Source organism: Hylobates moloch, unplaced genomic scaffold (assembly GCF_009828535.3).
Source record: "Hylobates moloch isolate HMO894 unplaced genomic scaffold, HMol_V3 SCAFFOLD_12, whole genome shotgun sequence".
In the NCBI taxonomy this organism is placed as follows: Eukaryota; Metazoa; Chordata; class Mammalia; order Primates; family Hylobatidae; genus Hylobates; species Hylobates moloch.
This window is the reverse complement of record NW_026652287.1, coordinates 3,883,271-3,905,414: the sequence shown is the minus strand read 5'-3', so window position 1 is coordinate 3,905,414 and position 22,144 is coordinate 3,883,271. Positions and strand designations below refer to the sequence as shown.

Genomic DNA, 22,144 nt, shown 5'->3' with positions numbered 1-22,144 from the left:
CAGGCTGGTCTCGATCTCCTGATCTTGTGATCCACCTGCCTCGGCCTCCCAAAGTGCTGGGATTACAGGAGTGAGCCATCGCGCTTGGCCGCTAATCATTTTTAATAGCTTCTGTGAAGGTGAGCCTTTATTGGAGATTTCTGGATGGAACTGCAAATGTTCTTTATGTCTGTGTGGGTGTTTTTTGTTTGTTTGTTTCCCCCCATGTGAGATCCTTGGGAATTGAGAAGTTTGAAAGGAACTCAGAAGTATGAAAACGCATCCATTCCAGAGCATAGATCTTGAGTTTACTTTTTCCATGACCCGGGGCTCAAATGTGTGGTACCATCACAAGTACTGTTTCTAATTCATTAAATTGCCAAGGCAGATCATGGTAGGGGAATCTTCTGAATGAAATGAATAATCATTCTGAGTTGTTTACTCCATACATTTGTTTAAAAAAAAAACAAAAATCTTCTCTGGAAATTTCCTGTTGATGTTCCTGTTTCTTGAGTTGCCCCACCAGATTGGGTGCCACACTCTCATCCTTTGATTTTGTGAAGGGTCACGGGTTGTTCTTTTAAATTTATTTAACTATTTATTTTTTAGCCGAGTCTTGCTCTGTCACCCACGCTGGAGTGCAGTGGCGCGATCTCAGCTCACTGCAGCCTCCAAAAGTGCTGGGATTACAGGTGTGAGTCCCCGCGCCCGGCCGGATTGGGTGAATTTCATCTCTATGCCTGCTCCGTATTGGACCTGACAGAATCCTGTCCCAGTCTAGTTTCAACATTTCTTTCTCATCTCACCCATGTATATTCTTCCTTCCTTCCTTCCTTCCTTCCTTCCTTCCTTCCTTTCTTTCTTTCTTTCTTTCTTTCTTTCTTTCTTTCTTTCTTTCTTTCTTTCTTTCTCTCTCTCTCTTTCTCTTTCTTTTCGTTTTTCTTTTCTTTTTTTTCTCTTCTCTTCCCCCTCCCCTCCCCTCCCCTCCCCTCTCCTTTCCTCTCCTTTCCTTTTCTTTGCTTTCTTTTTTTTCTTTTCTTTTTGTTCTCCTACCCAAGGGGGAAGACTGGCAGCTCAGCTAGGTGCTACTGGGCTCTGTATGGTGGCTGGCGTTTCTGTCGGACAGAGAGGACGGCAGGAAGGAAAATAAACACGATGGGCCGGGCGCGGTGGCTCACGCCTGTAATCCCAGCACTTCGGGAGGCCTAGGCGGGCGGATCACGAGGTCAGGAGATCGAGACCATCTTGGCTAACACGGTGAAACCCCGTCTCTACTAAAAATACAAAAAATTAGCCGTGCGCGGAGGTGGGCGCCTGTAGTCCCAGCTACTCGGAGAGGCTGAGGCAGGAGAATGGCGTGAACCCGGGAGGCGGAGCTTGCAGTGAGCCGAGATTGTGCCACTGCACTCCAGCCTGGGCGACAGAGCGAGACTCCGTCTCAAAAAAAAAAAAACAAACAACAACAACAAAAAAACCAAAAACAAAAAACATGATAGGTCCAAGCGTCATTCCACTGGGTTTTGATATTGGCTTCGCACCCAGTCTCCCATTTCTGACCTGTGCCATCCATCTATAATGAAGCAGGACACCAACGCTTCTTCCTCATGTTCCAGAATCCCAACTCTTGAAAACCTCTTTCTTTGTTGTTAAAATGTTGTGAAGTGTTAGTGTCTGGACATTTTTTTTCTATGAAAAATCATTAAAGTACTTCCTAGTAAGAAAAGAAAAGAAAAGAAAGGAAAAGAAAAAAGAAAAAAATTGTTCTTTGTGTGGTTCCATTGCAGGAGTTCAGTGGCAAGGCTGAATCTCCCCATAGCTCCCCTTCCTTTTGAATATTATTTTCTTTTTTTTATTCACGATAATAGATTTCTAAGGGAAAAGAGTAGAGGGAGGAAAAAAGACACCGTGACCTTGAAAAGTGCCCAATTTCTATGTGCTTTGTGGCATAAATATATTTTTTAACTTTATATGTATGGGACATCATTTCTTTTAAGCAGTTTGTAATCGTTTTACAAGTAGTTTTAACAAAGCCACAATCTGAAGTTGTATTATAATTTCAGAACAAAAACTATTATTTTTGTCATCTGTAGAGCATAAAATTGTGCATGTATTTTGAAAATAATCTATTGTGGTTTCCATTTGCAGAAAGTTTAATTTTAGAAGGTGAATCTCTGGCTTATATTTAGTCAAAGAATGGGAAGTTCTTTGGTTGATGTTATTCCAGCATGAAAAGGTATCAGTTAGCCCTTGGGTCTGTTAGAAGTCCATCTATTGATAGGTGTCTATCCAATAGGATCCTGGCTTTTTATATCCAGTAATGAGCCAAAGAGGTAACAGTTGCTGATAGACACACCTCAGTGTTTGCCATTGTGTGCACTGATGAGCTAATCTGCAAGGCAGGCCATACACAAGGACTTTGACTTGTGTTATTTCAAGGCAGATAGAACAATCATAAATATTGAACAAGGAAAGCTAATTTGTATTTGTTACACTTTCATATAGAAAATGTTTTTCAAAATCAATATAAGCCAATTGGCTTTTGCTAGATTTCTTTTATTGCAATGATTAAAAATAACTCAGGTCGAGACTTCCTTTATACTGCAACTTTATTTCCTCTGTTTGCCTGGATGAGATCTGAAAGTACCATTTATGAAACGCTTTTCAAATGATTTGAGAAAAATGATGCTCAGAGATGTGGGAAGATCAGCAGATAAGTCCAGAAATCTTCACATTCAGTCAATTCCTTCTGCTGACAGAGCTGAGATACAAGTTTAACTTTTTTTTTTTTTGGTGGAAAAAGGAGTTTCTTGACAGGAACATTTTGAGTTTATGTATTGCTAATTGCAGAGCATATTTCCAATGAAAATAGTGACAAAAACTATAAACTCTATGTTGCCTCACCTTATATTTATCTAGGATTATGCTGAATCTGTTATCGTCAAACACTTACATTAACTTATATTAAGTTAAATGCCTGGTGTTCTGTTGTGAGTGCTTTACCATCCATCTTCAAGATGTTTCCAGGGGAGTGTTTTGGACACAGGCTTGTTTCAGGAAGAAGCACTCTGAGCCTCCACTACACTCCAGTAACAGCTCTTCCTGCTTTCCAGGGAAATTATAATTCAGCACAAGGAATAGTTTAGGGCTCTGAACTGCAATTTCTAATTTCAATGGTTGCCCTTAGCCTTTTTTTTTTTTTCATTAAAGTTAATGTCTTTTTTAACTGGTAGAGAAGAGGTCTTTGAAACTCTCTCTTAAAGGTTTACTGTTTTAAGGGCATTTGGAATACCACGCGTATCTGCTTGCGTGGTGAAGTGGGGAGGAGAGACATGACTTCTGGAGGCTTGAGGTGCTTCCTGTAGTTAAATACAAAATGCGATGCTAAGGACAAAACCAACGCCATGCCAAGTCTCGTGTGTACCCACCACCTTCTTTATTTTTTTTTATTTTTGAGGCAGAGTCTCACTCTGTCGCTTAGTCTGGAGTGCAGTGGCGCAATCTCGGCTCACTGGAACCTCTGCCTCCCGGGTTCAAACGATTGTCCTGCCTCAGCCTCCCAAGTAGCTGGGATTACAGGCGCATGCCACCACACCCGGCTAATTTTTGTATTTTTAGTAGAGACAGGGTTTTACCATGTTGCCCAGACTGGTTTTGACCTCCTGACCTCAAATGATTTGCCTGCCTCGGCCTCCCAAAGTGCTGGGATTATATGGGTGAGCCACGGTGCCCGGCCGTGCCACCCACCTTCTGCCTGGACGCTGCCTCTGCCAAACCTTCCCAGGCTTGGGGAGGGCCAGTCTCCTTCTTCCTGTTGATTGTCTCGCCCTGGCAGGGCTGCTTCACCTTTAGCTTGTGTCCCAAAATATAAAACTGACGTGGGGACAATGTCCAACGTGGACCAGCACACCCCATGCAGTGCCGGGGGCTCCCTGGTACCCTAAAGACCACACTGTATCCCTACACCAACAAAGCACAGGGGTGTGACTTCTATGACCTCCAGGGATCTAGCTAGTTCAGTCATTTCATGCATTGATCAGACTTGGGTCACATGAGAAAAAGACATCCATTTTTGGACTCTTTCACCAAAATGACGGCCTATTTTGATCACTTGAGAGAAACCGTCCTTAGCATGGACTTGCTCCGTCAGCCATTTCAGAAAGGGTCTCACTCTGCTCCTGCCTCCACCTTTCCATCTAAACGTCATCTTAAAAATATTCCTGCCACTGTTTCAAAATGAACTGGAGAAATGGATTCAATTTCTCTCTAGTAGTTTTGTGACATTCCGCCAGAAAACACGGCAAGGAATAGTAAGTTGATATCTTGTTACAAATATCCAAATCCGTCATGCAAGGGCTGCCTTTTGCTTGGTGCCAGGGAGGTACCTTACCAGACGCTTTCCATCCGGCTGTCCTCCCTTGCCTGGACGGATCTGCCTCCTGGGGCCTGTCTTTGGTTTCCCAACATATCGGCAGCTCCTCCTTCTCCTCCTGCTCCTTTCTTCATTTTTTCTGGGGGTGGTGGAAGTAGTCTTCCCCTCAGGGATGCATAAGCCATAACATGCTTCCCCGAACCTCCACCTCCACGCAGGGGCAGGAGCTGCATCAGCTGGGCCGGCACTGGCATGCTCTCTGGCTGAACTTCAGTAATGTCTCCACTAACATAGCAAGTGTAAAATTGCAAAATTGCATTACGCCTCATTTAAGAGACTTTTTGTGTGCGCTTCTTACCTTATAGATGCGGTATTTTTAATGGCAAAACCTAATGCTTTGCTCTTACAGAGTAATAAGTCTATGAGCAGCTGTGCAGATGACTCTCAGTGATGTTTTCCAGGACGGCTTTTTTTGTTAACGACTTTCATTTTATTTCTAAAAAGCAGTTGTCATGCACTGTCCAATGTACTTTTCTTTTCTTTCTCCCCCCCTTTCAAAAGCCACATGCTAAGGGTAAGATCTATGTCCAGAGTCAAGGTAAGAATTTTAAAATATTTATTTACTTATGTACAGGGGTAGAGAATCAATATATAAAAATAGATGTATATTTATATGTGATAAATATAGAGATATATTTAAAAGAATAAGTTTGCGTCCTTAAGAGACACATATTGAGATGTTTATGAAGGAGATAATATGATTTCTCATATTTACTTAAAAATAATCAGTGAAATGGCTACTTTTTTTTTTTCTTTTTTGAGACAAGGTCTGGCTCTGTCGCCTAGGCTGGAGTGCAATTGTGCGATATCGGCTTACTGCAACCTCTGCCTCCTGGGTTCAAGCGATTCTCTAGCCTCAGCCCCCCAAGTAGCTGGGACTACAGGCATGAGCCGCCATGCCCGGCTAATTTTTTTTTATTCCTTGTAGAAATGGGGGTTTCGCCACGTTGCCCAGTTTGGTCTTGAACCCCTGGGCTCAAGCAATCTGCCTGAGAATGGCTACATTGTTATGATTTTTCTAACATTAGAATAAAAGATAAGTAGGAGAAATTATAAAATAATGATTTAAAATGCGGATCACTTAGCATTTTCTGCCAGTAGAAGTACGATATACTCCATCAGCAGTATGTTTGGAAAAAACAAACCAAACCAAATGCGGAACTTCTGTTTCAGCTGACTTGAATTGGGGGACCTGGAAGTCTTCTCCCTTCATCTTCCTCCTTCCCCCCTGCCCAATTCTACCCCTATGGTGGCATCTGAGGCCTTTCATCAAACCCTCTGAGGTTTAAACACAGTTTTTTGTTTTTGTTTTGAGATGGAGTCTTGCTCTGTCGCCCAGGCTGGAGTGCAGTGGTGTGATCTTGGTTCACGTCAACCTCCGCCTCCTGGGTTCAAGCAATTCTCCTGCCTCAGCCTCCCGAGTAGCTGGGATTACAGGTGCCCCCCACCACGCCCAGCTAATTTTTGTGTATTTTGTAGAGACACGGTTTTACCATGTTGCAGGCTGATCTTGAACTCCTGACCTCAGGTGATCTGTCCGCCTCGGCCTCCCAAATTGCTGGGATTCCAGGTGTGAGCCACCGTGCCTGGCCTCTCTAAACACAGTTTGTAAACCACCGTACTACACGATAGAAATAATGGAAAGCCTAGATCCAAGGAAGAACATGTAATTCGCCCCAAGCTCAGGTTAGAACTAGTGCAGGGGCTGAGGCCAGGTGTTCGCGCCTCCTGAGGACTTCCACGGTGCTCAGGCGCACCTTAGTGAGGCACGCGGTCCTGTCATCACTGTGACCTTGCTGCACTGGCTTCAGTGACATTTTTAGCTGGTGCAGCAGGAAAAACCTGGGCTCTGAGGCAGTGCGTAGGTTTGAACACAGCATCTGCCACCTCCACCCTGCGCATTTTGAAGTCTGTTTAACCGCTTTGAACATCAGTGTCCAGCTGGATAAACTGGAGGAACCGGTCTGCTCAGTGGGCCTGTAAGGGTTGCAGTGGAGTATGGAAGCGCCTACATGCAGTCAGAGCCCGGGGCTGGCTTGAAGGGGGCACTTGTTAAATAGCCGTTGTCGTATCATTCAGTGTGAATAATGATTATGCAGGTGGATTTTGGAGGTGGTTAGACGACTTGATTTACTTACATTTTATAAAATTTCAAAATGTTTCTGTTACCAAGATAACGTGCTAGATGTTGCCTCTGAATTTCTAAATTGTAAAATAGTCATTTTTTTTTTTTTTTTTTTTTAGCAAAAATTAAATGTAACTTCTCTCTCTGAGGAAGTAATAACCAACAGACCGTCAGGCATGAGTTGGTGAGGGTTGAGAGTGGGAATTTTACAGGGAGGTGTAATTTTCACATGGGGCTTAGTTGACAGTGTTTTTGAAACCTGTTACTTCCTGGCATTTTTAAGGAACTCATCGTTTGTCTAACCCAGTTTGGGCCTGTCATGGATCCTGGGGCTGAAAGGGGTGGGTCTTTTCTCATGTGGAATCTGTGGGCTCTTTTTAACCCTCCTGTGCTGAAGGCTTCAGGGGACTTCAGTGACGCACTCAGAGCATCGAGTGGTTTTATAAAAACCAGGTGCTACCGTTATTTAAACTTCAACACAAGTGGGCCGTGTGTGATGGCTTACACCTGTAATTCCAGCACTTTGGGAGGCTGAGGCGGGCGGATCACTTGAAGTCAGGAGTTCAAGACCAGCCTGGCCAACATGGCGAAACTCTGTCTCTACTAAAAATACAAAAATTAGCCGGGTGTGGCAGCGGGCGCCTATAATCCCAGCTACTCGGGAGGCTGAGGCAGGAGAATCACTTCAAACCGGGAAGAGGAGGTTGCAGTGAGCAGAGATCATGGCACTGCACTGCAGTCTGGGCGACAGAGTGAGACTCCGTCTCAAAATAATAATGATAATAGTAATAATAAGCCTCAACACAAAATAACTCATTGTATTTCAGCAGTCGCATCAAAGTGAACTTGCCCTTTTTCTGTTTCTTTGACCCAGGAATTGCAACAACACCAAATGCCGCTTTTAACTGGAATACCTTTCTTCAACGATCTGGTGAGACATGAGATCTTCTTAGAGGATTTTGATGAAGTGCATCTTGTCAGTTACTTTCAGGAGCTTGTGGCGTTCATGTGGTTTTGAAAAAGTGGTTGTCAGGGAGAACAAGGTTCATTTCCCTCTGTCTGCGACTTCATGAGTAGTTTTATCCTTTTGAGGAACAGCAGAGCTAGAAAGCCAGAGAGACAGGGGCTCTGGCCCTTTCTGATGCTGTTTTTAGCACCTGCTTTCCAAATTTTCAGTATCATTTCCTGTGACATTTGTTCTTTATAAGAATAACAACCTCATGTGTTCATTTTATTTTACTTTACTAATTATACACATAATTAAATTACCATTGTAGAAAAATGAGAAAATATCAGAATACACAGCACATTTGTTTTTTCTTTTTGAGATGGAGTCTCGTTCTGTTGCCCAGGCTGGAGTGCAGTGGTGTGATCTAGACTCACTGCAGCCATTACCTCCTGGGTTCAAGTGATTCTTCTTCCTCAGCCTCCTAAGTAGCTGGGACTACAGGCATGTGCCACCATGCCCAGCTAATTTTTGTATTTTTAATAGAGACGGGGTTTTGCCATATTGGCCAGGCTGGTCTCGAACTCCTGATCAGGTGATCCACACACCTCGGCCTCCCAAAGTGCTGGGATTACAGGCATGAGCCACTGGGCCCAGCCAAAAAATGCACCAAAAAGTTAAATCACTTGAAATTTCATCACCAAAAAGGAACTGCTATTAATGTTTGATGTGATCTTTCTCAACAATTTACATGTAAATAATGATGTTTAAAAGACAAAATCAAGCTTCACTTACTACTCTAACCTGCCTTCTTTGCTCATTATGTCAGTAGAATAGAGTGAACTCATCCTTTTTTAAAAAAAATTCTGAAGTTTGTATGTAGTGAAATGCAGAGATCTCAAGCATAAAATTAGGCAAATGTTTGACAAATGTATATACCCATGTGACAAATACCCCAATCAGGAGAGATAACATTTCCACCACTCAAGAAAGTTCTCTCATGCCCTCTTCCATATTTAATTTCTGTCTCTTTAGAGGCGATTCCTAGTCTAATTTTTCTTATCTTAGATTAGTTTTACCTGTTCTTGAACTTCATCTAAGTGGAGTCATGCATTAAATAATTTTTTGTATCTGGCTTTCTTTGTTCAACTAATGTGTTTGAGATTTATCCCTATTGTGTGTATCTGTAGACCTTTTTTCTTAGTATTCTATTTTGGAATGGTGTATTTCATTCCATATATCACAAATTGTTTATCTCTTCTTCTATTGATGAACTTTTAACTTGTTTTCCATTTTTAACCATTACAAATACATTTACTATGAACATCCTTGTGCAAGGTTTTTTGGTGACCTACGTTTTCACTTCTCTTGGATAAATGCCTCTAAGTCAAATAGCTTGACTATATGATTAATGTTATAGAAAATATCCAAACAGTTCTCCAAGGTGTGCCATCTTACACTTCCACAGAAGCTGACAAGAGCTTCAGTCACTCCACATTCTTGCCCACCAGTGGAATAGACAGTCTTTTCAATTTTAGTTGTTCTAGGGAGATAATGAAATGGTGTCTCATTGTCATTCTTCTAAGTTTCATTTCCCTGATGATTAATTTTGTTCAGCACCTTTTTATGTGTGCATTGGCCATTCATGTATCTTGTTTTGTGAGTGTCTAGCCAGTTGTGTGTGTGTCTTCTAATTATTGGTTTGTAGAACTTCCTTATATTCTAGGTACAAGCCTTTTGTCAGATAAATATATCGTTAATATTTTCTCTCATTCACTGGTTTATATTTTCATTTGCTTAACCATGTCTTTTGAAGAGCAGAAGAGGTTTAAATTTTATTGAAGTCTAGTTTATCAAACTTTTTCTTTGACGGTTAGTGCTTTTGAGTCCTGTCTACAAAATCTTTACCTACCCTAAGGTCACAAAGATGTTTTTCTTTCTTTTTAAAATGTCTTTAGAAGTTTAGTGCTGTAGTTCTTTCATTTAAGATTATAAATCTATCTGAAATTAGTTTGTGTGTTGTATGAGGTAGGGATCTTTTTTTTTTCTTAACAATATCCAGATGGTTCCGGCATCATTTATTGGAAATGTTTTTCTTTGCCCAGTGAATTGCTCTGGTGCCTTCGTTGAAAGTCAGTTTGCTGTATGTGGCGTTCCATTATCTATGCCTACCTTTATTCCAATATCATGCTGTTTTGTTGGTATAGGGTAATAGTAAGTCTAGAAACCAAGTAGTGTTAGTCAATAACTTTGTTTCAAAATTATTTTAACTATTCTAGGTTTTTTGCATATCAATTTAAATTTGGGGCTCAACTCGTCAATTTCTGTAAAATCCTATTACATTGAACCTCCACCTCCCAGGTTCAAGTGATTCTCCTGCCTTAGCCTCTCGAGTAGCTGGGATTACAGGCACGCCCCAACACACCTGGCTAATTTTCTGTATTTTTTGGAGAGAGGGGGGTTTCACCATGTTGGCCAGGCTGGTTTTGAACTCCTGAGCTCAAGTAAGCCATCTGCCTCAGCTTTCCAAAGTGCTGGGATTACAGGCATGAGCCACCTCGCCTAGCCTCCTGCTGCAAACTTCCAAGAAGAGACTGAAGATGCAAAATCAATTCTCTGCCCTCAGCAAACAGAAAGACACTCCAAGTCTGTTTTCATGCTAAAGACTTGAAACAAGAAGACATACATGCAGCCAAAAAACATATGAAAAAAGTTCATCATCCACTGATCATTAGAGAAATGCAGATCGAAACCACAATGAGATGACATCGCACATCAGTCAGAATGGCGATTATCAAGAGGCCAAAAAACAACAGATGCTGGCGAGCTTGTGGAGAAATAAGAACGCTTTTACCCTGTTAGTGGGAATGTAAATTAGTTCAACCATTTTGGAAGACAGTGTGGCAATTCCACAAAGATACTATTTGACCCAGCAATCCCATTACTGGGTATATACCCAAAGGAATATAAATCATTCTGTTATAAAGATACATGCACGTGTATGTTCACTGCAGCACTATTCACGATAGCAAAGACATGGAATCAACCCAAATGCCCATCAATGATAGACTGGATAAAGAAAATGTGGTACATAGACACCATGGAATACTATGCAGCCATAAAAAGGAACAAGATCATGTCCTTTGCAGGAACATGGATGAAGCTGGAAGCCATTATCCTCAGCAAACTAAGGCAGGAACAGAAAACCAAACACCGCATGTTCTCACTTATAAGTGGGAGCTGAACAATGAGAACACGTGGACACAGGGAGGGGAATAACACACAATGGGACCTGTCAGGGGAGGGTAGGGCTGGGGGCATCAGGAGAGCATCAGGAAAAATAGCTAATGCACGCTGGGCTTGATACCTAGGTGATGGGTTGACAGGTGTAGCAAACCACCATGGCACACGTTTACCTATTAACAAACCTGCACATCCTGCACATGTATCCTGGAACTTAAAACAAATAAGATAAAATGAAACAAAAGACTTGAAACAGAGCCTCTACCACATACTCTATGTCAGTATTAAGTTCTGTTGAAAAGAAAAATTTCCAAGCATTTTATCAGAAATAATTTTCGTAGTATATTCATCAATCTCAGCCACACTAGCATGGCTGTTCTCAGTATTACAGATGAACCCATGCGACCTCAGCTGCTTTGTCATGTCAGTTACATGTACCATTATTCAGAACGAGTGGGCCCATTTTCAATTTCCTGTTGTAAGGTTAGTCTGTCTTCGATCTATCACAGGACGCAATGGTATTGTAACTAAGATTCATAATTTCCAGTAGGAGAATGATCTGTCGTCACATTCCACAGTCTCAGGGTTGACTGTTTCGCTGGTCTTGCTATTGAATGATTAAGGGAACAGCCAGGAGATTTTAAACACTCCTTAGAAAGCGTTTTCCTGTGGAGACCTACTTGGCTGCTGCTTAATCTTAATGTGTGCAATTAGAAGTTGTAAATGTATTCAGAATATATGGGCTTAGAGAGACTGGTTGTGGCTCTAGTAGCTGACAGTGGCAGATAATGGCTTAAGGGTAGATGTAGGATTAATCTGCGTCTCTGGGTTTTATGATCAGGCGTCTGCCCACATTTGTGCCATCGTTTGTCTTTGTCATCTCTCAGGCTCTGGGGATGGGCCATCCTCATCATCCTTACTCTATCTTCCCTTGGCCTCTGGAGCACTGGAAACTTGTGACTTTGATTTGTCCCTCCCACTTGGAGCTGCAGACAGTGAAAACAGAAGGTAGAGTGAAGTTGGTAAAGGCTATTAGTGATCAAATACCCTCTGCCTTCTCACCAACTATTAACCTTGAAATCAGGGGGAGTAGGTGGAAACGGCTTCATTTAACACTGCATATAAACAGTTGAGTAATTGATTAGTCACCAGGGTGTGCAGTGTGCTTCTTAAATGTCTGATGTCCGCGTCACGATGCATTCTCCTCTTCCGGCATGTCACAGGTTTTCAGACCATACTCAATTCTATCTCTAAGCCCTAGCTAAAGAATCACTAAGTCTCCTTAATTTAAAACATCAAACCCCTCTTATGCTTACCATTATCTCACATGCAAACAGGTCAACTAAGAACAAATAAATAATAAGGCAGGTGAAATGTAGTAAATGGCATGGTTGTAATTTTTTCACATAATATTGACAGTAGCTATTCTGATTGGAAGATAGATGTGTAGACATCAAATTAGTTACCTGGTCTTTGAGTTTTTCTGTGCATTTCCAGGTATATTTTAAATGTGATGATTCCATGTTCTGTGGGTTTTGCCTTTAAATTTCAATAACCAACACATCTAAAGTCGTGATTCCTTTAAGGCTATCAATCCTAAAATGTATGAAAGCTTAAATTTGACTGGGTAACTCCTTCCTGTTTTTCTGATTTCTGTTTTATTGTATTTCTAGTTTTATTGCTTTTCTCTCTCTCTCTCTCTCTCTCTTCATCTCTATCTCTATCTCTCTGTCAACTCTATTTGTATTTCTATAATGGAAACTCAAAGTTGCCTAACTCAGATTGTAGCACTTGTCTTCCTCAGGCTAGTCCTGGGAAAACTCACTTGTTTGTCATGTGGAAAACTAGTGTTAGTAGAAGCCTTTATTCTTGCATAGCCCCCCAATCAGCTTTTTCAGCTATAATTTAGTAAGTCTAATGTGTTCAACTGAAGTATTTTTTTTTTTTTTTGTAATAACAAGTGAAAAATAATGAAGAGTGTGGCCTGGCGCAGTGGCTCACGCCTGTAATCCCAGCACTTCGGGAGGCCAAGGCAGCGGATCACTTGAGGTCAGGAGTTCAAGACCAGCTTGACCAACATGGTGAAATCCTGTCTCTATTAAAAATACAAAAATTAGCCAGGTGTGGTGGTGCATGCCTGTAACCCCAGCTACTTGGGAGGCTGAGACAGGAGAATTGCTTGGACCTGGGAGGCAGAGGTTGCAGTGAGCTGAGATTGCGGTGTTGCACTCCAGCCTGGACGACAAGAGTGAAACTTTGTCTCAAAAAAAAAAAAAAAAAAAAAAAAGAAAAAGAAAGAAAGAAAGAAAGAAAAAAGAAAATAATAAAGACAGCTTCTAGAATAGAATACAGGGCATAGAGACTGCCTCAGCGTGGATTGGGCTTCTGTTCCTGAGCCCGCTGGTGACTCATACTTGGGAGATTAAGCAACGTGGAGTGTAGCTGTTGGCAGCAATATGCCAGATCGTGAAAACAACACATTTTGTTTTGAAGATAAAAATACCGTTCTCCAGGAAATGGTTCTATCGGAAAGACATGTCAATGTGTGCATTTGTTAAGTGACAAGTTCAAATCTTGACTCATTGATAACCTAGATATTAGAGGAAAAGCAAAAGGAATAAAAATAAGCTTGGCATTAAAAGGAGGAGACAAAATTTACTAAAACAATTAGTCAGGTATGTGCCTTGTCTCTGAGCATCAGCAGGCCAACCTTATTTAACAGTTCTTTGTTAAAAGCTAAGAATTTATACCCCCTTAAAGCTGTCAGGGGCTTTAGGGAGCCTGAAGTGTAATTCATCAGAGTTGATGCTTACGTGTGATGAGCCTGAGCCCTTGAACACCTGATCAGGATTTTTCCTCTGTAATCTTTATTTTTGGTGAATGATATTTTAGTATGTAGAAAGTGCACCTAAGCTACTCAAATCCAAATGCTGTCTCTGCCTTTTAGTTTTGTTTTTTTTTAACCTAGAGTAAGATAAGGCTATGGCCCTTTATTCTATCATTTTCTAATTTAGTTTCCTATATTCCCATTACACTTAATCTCCAAGCCAGGAAGAAGATGAGGGGAGAGGAAAGGAATATAGGATTCGCTCCATCTCCCTGCAGCATCTTGCAGGTCAAGGGTGTCATAATGAATTGAGTAAGTTAGGGACCAGCACTTTTAAACATTGAAGTGAAATCAAATAGAAAACATCGAAATGGCTTGCACGTAGTCAGCCTAAAGTATGTTTTTAATCATATATAAACTCTATGTCTATGTATGTGTATGTGTGTATTTATATATCTTGTGTGACTGAGTTGCAACATAATATGTTTATCTTACCGTGTGTCATAGTCAAAAAACTCTGAAAATCAATATTGTACCTTATGGATTATTCTCTTCTCAGGGCCATCTTTCCAAGGGATCCCAGGACAGGGGTAGTTGGAGGGCCACTTTTTTTTACAGCCTGCGTGACCAAAATGCCAATGCGTCTTCAGAGCCTCGAGTTCTCAGTAGCTAAGTGTGTCAGTAAAGGAACAAAATAGGTTTCCAGCACTCATACTTCTCACATAGCAAAAATAAAGAATTAAACAGAGTCTCTTCACCTTGACGTCACCTGCGTTCTTCACACAGTGCTTTCAATACCCTCTCTGGATGCCATCTTTGTGGATTGTTTGTTTGTTTCGTATTTATTTATTTATTTTTCCAATTTGGTAATACCGATTCTTGACTTTCTCCCTCTTTTTGGTACATTTGTGATTCTCCTTGTACCTTCCTTCTTTCCCTCTTCCTCCTGCTGTGCCTGTGAATAGATATTCCATGCACATCAAGAATATGAGGGAAGTGATGTCGCTTCCTTCTCAGTGTGTCACATATGGATATGTAGAGCATCAGCTTGTCCCAATATTGGAGATCTTTTTCTGACTCTGTAAACTCTGTGTGTGTGTGTGTGTGTGTGTGTGTGTGTGTATACACCAGCCATGTGTGCTGGGCTGAGGCTTCCTCCCTTAGTTAAGCTGGTATCCCCTGGTTTCTCCGTGTACTGTACAGGTATTATTTTCCTTTGTAATTAATAAGTACTTTTTGAGAGGGTGCTCTTAATCTCTATCCTCGTCAAACTTTCACTTGCAAATTTTAGCATTCATTAGTGGCTCTTGCCTAGTAATGTAGGCTTGGACTGTTTCTCTTACCTGACCTCGCAACCTTGAGAAGTTTTCTCCATTTTTAACAATCATTTATTAAAATGAATAGCTTGATTCTTGACCTCATATCCAAATGCCTAACCTCAAATTCTCCTACCTCCAATTCAGATCTGCATGCAGCGTCTAGCTTAGGCCTTGGTCAAACAAGGACGCACTAAGGTTTGCATTTCTACAGTTAGCTTCAGGATACTTAGAATATTAAGGAAAGGGCCAGGTGCGGTGGCTCCTGCCCGTAATCCCAGCGCTTTGGGAGGACCAGGCCAGTGGATCACCTGAGGTCAGGAGTTTGAGCCCAGCCTGGCCAACATGGTGAAACCTCATCTGTACCAAAAATACCAAAAAGAGCCGAGCATGGTGGCCTGTGCCTGTAGTCTCAGCTACTCGGGAGCTGAGGCAGGAGAATCGCTTGAACCCAGGAGGCAGAGGTTGCAGTGAGCCGAGAATGCACCACTGCACTCCAGCCTGGGCTACAGGCTGAGACTCCATCTCAAAAAAAAAAAAAAAAGAGTATTAAGGAAATATTAAAAACTCAACATATTCAACGAAAATTGACAATGCAGATTGTCAGTGGCTTATTCAGAGGCTGTGACAATTTTCCAAGGCTTTTCTAAGAGCGACATCTCGATCTTAACATTTCAGTAAGATTTTCTCCTGTTAGGTATTAATTTTTTGAAGCTTTTGTGATTGTGTTAAAGTGGTGTCGCCATAAGTCATTATATTCACACTAGTTGTATTCTTGTTCAAGATTTGGAATAGCATAGAGAAAATGAAAGTGTTTGAATTAAATAATGGACGAATGCCTGTGCTGGGAAAGAAAACCTTGAACCTGCATAATTTTATGGCCAATTATACAGGTTATAAATGCTGAAGTTTTAGGTCGGCTTGTGTTAAATATATTAGCAATTTCTATTGCATGCGTCATGTACTGAGCTGTAATAAGCCACCTCAGGATGCACCACCTGCTCCCATTTTTTCTGTGGTCGGGGGTATGGACCTTCTAATGCCTCCAAAGTCCTTTGCTAATAAGGCTCAGCTTTTTCCTGTATCTACAGATGTCTTGGCCTGGATCCCTCACTTTCTTTTTCTTTTTTTTTTTTTTTTAAGACGGAGTCTCGCTCTGTCACCCAGGCTGGGAGTGCAGTGCACCATCTCTGCTTACTGCAACCTCTGCCTCCTGGGTTCGAGCGATTCTCCTGCCTCAGCCTCCCCAGTAGCTGGGATTACAGGTGCCTGCTACCACACCCGGCCAATTTTTGTATTTTTAGTAGAGACGGGGTTTCACCATGTTGGATAGACTGGTATCGAACTCCTGACCTCAGGTGATCTGCCCTCCTGGCCTCCCACAATGTTGGGATTACAGGCATGAGCCACTGCATCTGGCCAGGATCCCTCACTTTAGAGAGCAGATGCACTATAGGAATTTGGACTGTGAGCAAATGTGTCTAAATTTATGCCTCTTTTCCAGAAACTTTTATTACAAAATTAAACATATTTTCTCATTAAAAAAAAAAAAAGATGCACCAGCTGAAAGCAGCCACCCCTGCATTTCTCCTGATGTTGGGGTTTGGCCCTGCGAGGGCTGCTTCATGTGTGTCCATTGGGCTCACTTGGACACTTACAGACGGCTCAACCCTCACTGGGTCCTGCATGAGCTTATAACGTGTCCCAGGGCCTCACGCAGTCAGGAGTCTCCAGACTAAAGCCTCGTTCTTGGCCTGGAGCAGTGGCTCACGCCTGTAATTCTAACACTTTGGGAGGCCAAGGTGGGTGGATCACTTGAGGTCAGGAGTTCGAGACCAGCCTGGCCAACATGGTGAAACCCCATCTCTACTAAAAATACAAAAATTAGCTCAGCATGGGTGGTGTGTGCCTGTAATCCCGGCTACTTGGGAGGCTGAGGGATGAGAATTGCTTGAACCAGGGAGGTGGAGGTTGCATTGAGCTGAGATCGTGCTGCTGCACTCCAGCATAGCTGACAGAGTGAGACTTGGTCTCAAAAAAAAAAGAAAGAAAAAGCCTCTTTTTATTTATTTATTTATTTTTTGAGACATCTTGCTCTGTCGCCCAGACTAGAGTGCAGTGATCTTGGCTCACTGCAACCTCTGCCTCCCGGGTTCAAGTGATTCTCCTGCCTCAGCCTCCTGAATAGCTGGGATTACAGGCCCCTGCCACCCCGCCAAGTTAATTTTTGTATTTTTAGTAGAGATGGGGTTTCACCATCTTGGCCTGGCTGATGTTGAACTCCTGACCTCTAGTGATCCTGGTGAACCACCATGCCCAGCCGAAAAGCCTCATTCTTAAGAATGAGAACAGAGGTCGTGGGGCCAGATTAGAGGGTACTGGTGTGAATGGGGCAGTGGGGAGAGTGGGAAGCACAAATCTTCCCCCACCCAGCCTTGGAAATCACATATGGCCGCTGCCACTGACTGCCATTGGAAGTCCCAGGCCAGCCCAGGGTCTTGGGGTACAGTGATCTGTTCCACTTCTGCTGGGAAGGGCTGCAAAGACTGTGGCCATCCACCACAAGTGGTCTTAGTGACAGCTTCCAACCTGGGAAACAACGCTGCTTCTTTCTTTTCTTCATAAATAAACTTTTTTTTTTTTACTTTTTCCATATTTATTGAGGTATAGTTGACAGAAATTATGTGTATGTGAGGTGTACAATGTGATGGTTTGATATCTGTATACATTCTCTTTTATATACCTATGGATATGTGTTTACTTATCTTTTCTTCAACTTTTAAGTTCTGTGTATATGTGCAGGATGTGCAGGTTTATTACACAGGTTAACAGTGTGCCATGGTGATTTGCTGCACAGATTATCCAATCACTTAGGTGTTAAGCGCAAGCATCCATTAGCTATTCTTCCTGATGCTCTCCCTCTTGCCACCCCAACCCTCCGACAGGCCCCAGTGTGTCCTTCCCCCATGTGTCCATGTGCTCTCATCATTCAGCTCCCACTGATAAGTGAGTAACATTCGGTTTTTAGTTTTCTCTGCCTGCATTAGTTTGCTGAGGATAATGGCTTCCAACTCCATCCATGTCCCTGCAAAGGACATGATCTCGTTCCTTTTTATGGCTGCATAGTATTCCATGGTGTATATGTACCACATTTTCTTGATCCAGTCTATCACCGATGGGTGTTTGGGCTGATTCCAGGACATGCATTCATTTAGGTGTGTGGATCTCTCTATGCATATATGAATTCATGAGGACATTAATATATAAACCATTTTTCTAGTTTCATCAAGACATTATTCTTCCTATCTAGAATTGCATCTAAATCTTTTCTAGAAAGTTTGGCTCTTATTTCAGTCATAGTTGAGTCAGTTCCTCCTTGCCTTATCCTTTTTCTTTGCAGCAGAGGTGAAGTTGCATTTTACAGCCTGAGCTCAGCTCCATTTTTCCCACCAGAAATAATTAGTTTACAGCAAGGAAATTAATATAAAAGTAAAAGTAGGGGCGGGGCATGGTGGCTCACACCTGTAATCCCAGCACTTTGGGAGCCCAAGGCGGGCAGATCACCTGAGGTCAGAGTTTGAGACCAGCCTGGCCAACATGGTGAAACCCCATGTCTACTAAAAATACAAAAATTAGCCAGGCGTGGTGGTGCATGCCTGTAATCCCCGCTACTCAGGAGGCTGAGGCAGGAGAATCGCTTGAACCCAGGAGGAGGAGGTTGCAGTGAGCCGAGCCGAGATTGCACCACTGCACTCGGCCTGGACAACAGAGCAAGACTCTGTCTCCAAATAATAATAATAATAATAAGAGTAGGAGGAGCTGGCCTCGAAGTCAGAGGCCTCCACTTCTGAATGCATCTGTGATGTTATTGCTGCTGCAGCATGCAGAGCCCTCCCCACTGAAAACATTCTGAACTCTTCTCTTACAGAGATTAACCAAAGTGCTGATAATTTGCACATATTTCTTCTGATATGTGGACTTCGACAAGTTAAGGATCCTCTCTATCTGGTGGACGCATTTTCAGGTGTGTTTGTTGGCTACCTTCCTCCACTGTTTATAGAATTCCGTGTGGGTGCCCATCTCAGCATTTCTCTCTTCAGGCCCTGAGTTTTCTTTCCTCATTCTTTGCACATGAGCAGAGCTGTTTCTAGATTGCTACTTTGGAAAAGAACAGAAAAATAATGGGTGGGATCAGCAGCTCTTTGGAGGAATTCCGTTTAGTTTTCCACTGTCCTGTGCCCTCAGGTTCCGAGAAAATCATAAAAATAGCAAATAATTATAGGACTAAAATAATTTTACCTGAAAATATTTCACACATGCCGATTTGTGTGATGCATTTGGAGTTTTGCTTATTGTTTAAGGTAATCTGTATAGTCTTGGTATATTCCAAAGTCCACATTGAATTGGGGTGATATTGGAGACTAGTCCTAGTTATCCAGTAAATTAGAAATCTGGACAATGGATAATACTGTAGAAATTCACTTAAAATCATAAAATGTCAAATACAGAAATTCTAAAATATAAGTTAAATTGACTAATATGAATGAAAGCCAAATGATATGAAATAATTTGTTATTGAGAAATTTATATTGAAGTTAGTTGTGCTTGCAGCTGTGACTTAGAACCATTTTAAGTGTTTTTTTGTCTTCTTTTTTCTTCCCAAGAATGGCATCAGGAGGAGCCCAATGTGTACCTGGTGATCGTGGGTCCTGAAGTAAGTTGATGTGCAGTAAACATTTATCTCATCTCTGTTTTCCTCTATATGGTTTTTATGTATTTTCTACAATTAGTTTACATTGCTCTTTTTTATTTTTTTGAGACGGAGTCTCGCTCTGTCGCCCAGGCTGGAGTGCAGTGGAGTCATCTCGGCTCACTGCAACCTCCACCTCCCAGGTTCAAGCAATTCTCTTGCCTCAGCCTCCCGAGTAGCTGGGACTACAGGTGTCCACCACCACGCCCGGCTAACTTTTTGTATTTCTAGTAGAGACAGGGTTTCCCCATGTTAGCCAGGATGGTCTCAATCTCCTGACCTTGTGATCTGCCCACCTCAGCCTCCCAAAGTGCCGGGATTACAGGCATGAGCCACCGCGCCCGGCCTTCGTTGCTCTTCTAACCAATGGAGTTTTCCTGTTTTTAAGTAAATGAAGTCAATTTGCCTCTTAAAAATGAAAACTAGACCAAGGTTAAAGATCATTACAACAACGAATCTTGACGACTAATTTATTGCTACAAAGGATAACTAATAACTTCTATGGAAACACAGAGGAGTCCGGCCGTGCACACTGGCTCACGCCTGTAATCCCAGCAACTTCGGGAGGCTGAGGCGGGCGGATCACCTGAGGGCAGGAGTTGGAGACCAGCCTGGACAACATGGTGAAGCCCCTGTCTCTACTAAAAATACAAAATTTAGCCGGGCATGGTGGTGGGTGCCTGTAATCCCAGCTACTCAGGAGGCTGAGGCAGGAGAATAGCTTGAACCCGGGAGGTGGAAGCTGCAGTGAGCCGAGATCGCACCACTGCACTCCAGCCTGGCCAACAGAGCAAGACTCTGTCTCAAAAAAAAAAAAAAAAAGAAAAGAAAAAAAGAAATAGGAGTCCTATAAAAAGAAAATTAAAGTTATATAAAGTGAAAATTAGTCTAATTTGGTGCATAAGGCAAATATTATGTGTGATCCAAATTGTCTTTGAAATTTCCTTAAATTGCTCAGCAAACTTGGCGTGGTTCCTTCCACCCAGCATCAGATGGCAGGTGACACCTCTGGGAGCCTTGTTGTGTGGAAAATGAGTATCTAACTCTGAGAAACACGCTGGGATGGGAGACGTTCTTACCCGACCATGGTGGCCGTGACCGAGGGATGGAGCCCCTGGGAGCCACTTGTAGATGCCGCCTCCCATTCCATGGGGATTCCAGGATATTCACTCATCCCTCGCCAGATCAGGACCAAACACGTGCTGTGTTCCACGCCGGTCCTAAGAGAAGTCCCAAGCGCTAAGGGTTCATAGAATCTGTGGCTGCACTGGTCATCTCATGAAAATGAGCTCGTCTTTACTCCAAGAGTTTGGAAAACAGAATACACCTAGTGTTTCCAGCCAGACAGGGTGGACCGCTGCCAGTGACAGCTCCGTGTCTTTGTGGGTTTTTTTTTTTCTTTTTTTTTGAGACAGAGTTTTGCTCCTGTCACCCAGGCTAGAGTACAATGGTGTGATCTCAGATCACTGCAACCTCTGCCTCCTGGGTTCAAGTGATTCGCCAGCCTCAATCTTCCTAGCAGCTGGGATTATAGGTGCCTGCCACCATAGCTGGCTAATTTTTGTGTTTTTAGTAGGGACAGGGTTTTACCATGTTGGCCAGGCTGGTCTCGAACTCCCGACCTCAGGTGATCCACCTGCCTCGACCTCCCAAAGTGCTGGGATTCCAGGCGTGAGCCACTGCACCCGGCCTCTTTGTGGGGTTTTTGTTCCAGGGTTGCTGCTATGGCCTGAGTGTGTGCATCCCTCCAGATTCCTATGTTGAAACCTGTTCCCCAGTGTGAGGGTGTTAGGAGGTGGGGCCTTTGGGGGTGATTCAGGCATGAGGGCAGATTTGTGCCCATTAGGGAGGCCCCAGAGAGCTGCCAGAATTTTAGCATCAAACTAGAAGTTTTTCTTTCAATGTTCTTCAAACAGAAAAATGACAAGAAAGTTTTAAAAAGTAATAATAATAACCGTACCTCTATGGGACTTAACATGAATTAGCGCACTGGGAATTATCTTGTTACTACTACAATGCTAGCACTTAACATGTGTGTGTGTGCATGCGTATATGTGGGTGTATGCTAACACACTGCCACATTTAAGCGTAATTTATCTTCCATATGGTATTCAATGTGGCCACACAGATTCTAGCCCTTGATGTTTTTGTTTGTTTGTTTTGAAACAGAATCTTGCTCTGTCACCCAGGCTGGAGTGCAGTGGTGCAATCTCGGCTCACTGCAACCTCGGCTTCCCGGGTTCAAGTGATTCTCGTGCCTCAGCCTCCCGTGGATCTGGGATTACAGGTGTAGGCCACCATGCCTGGCTAATTTTTGTACTTTTAATTTTTATACCTTTAGTAGAGATGGGGTTTCACCTTGTTGGCCAGGCTGGTGTCAAACTACTGACCTCAGGTGATCTGCCCCTCTTGGCATTCCAAAGTGCTGGGATTATAGGCGTGAGCCATCACACCTGGCCTAGCCTTCTAGATACTGTTGTTGCCTGCCCATGGCTCCAAGTCTGAGGCCTTCTCTCTGAGAAGTCTGAG

The 22,144-nt window shown here is 42.7% G+C and overlaps 1 protein-coding gene across 6 annotated transcripts in view; it reads left to right on the top strand.

Annotated features, from left to right (window-relative positions):
• The window catches only part of GLT1D1 (glycosyltransferase 1 domain containing 1), a 187,684-nt gene that overhangs the window by 56,651 nt on the left and 108,889 nt on the right, over positions 1-22,144 (top strand). For 5 of the 6 annotated variants that reach the window (XR_009209161.1, XR_009209162.1, XM_032168280.2 and 2 more), the window contains exons 5-8: positions 4,910-4,946; positions 7,408-7,464; positions 18,794-18,889; positions 19,530-19,579. Coding sequence is in view for 4 of the 6 variants with exons in the window: in XM_032168280.2 (XP_032024171.1) it covers positions 4,910-4,946; positions 7,408-7,464; positions 18,794-18,889; positions 19,530-19,579 (240 nt within the window). In the remaining 2 variants the exon portion in view is untranslated. The remainder of the gene's footprint in view (positions 1-4,909; positions 4,947-7,407; positions 7,465-18,793; positions 18,890-19,529; positions 19,580-22,144) is intronic. The other variant, XM_058426052.1, reaches the window with a different exon arrangement.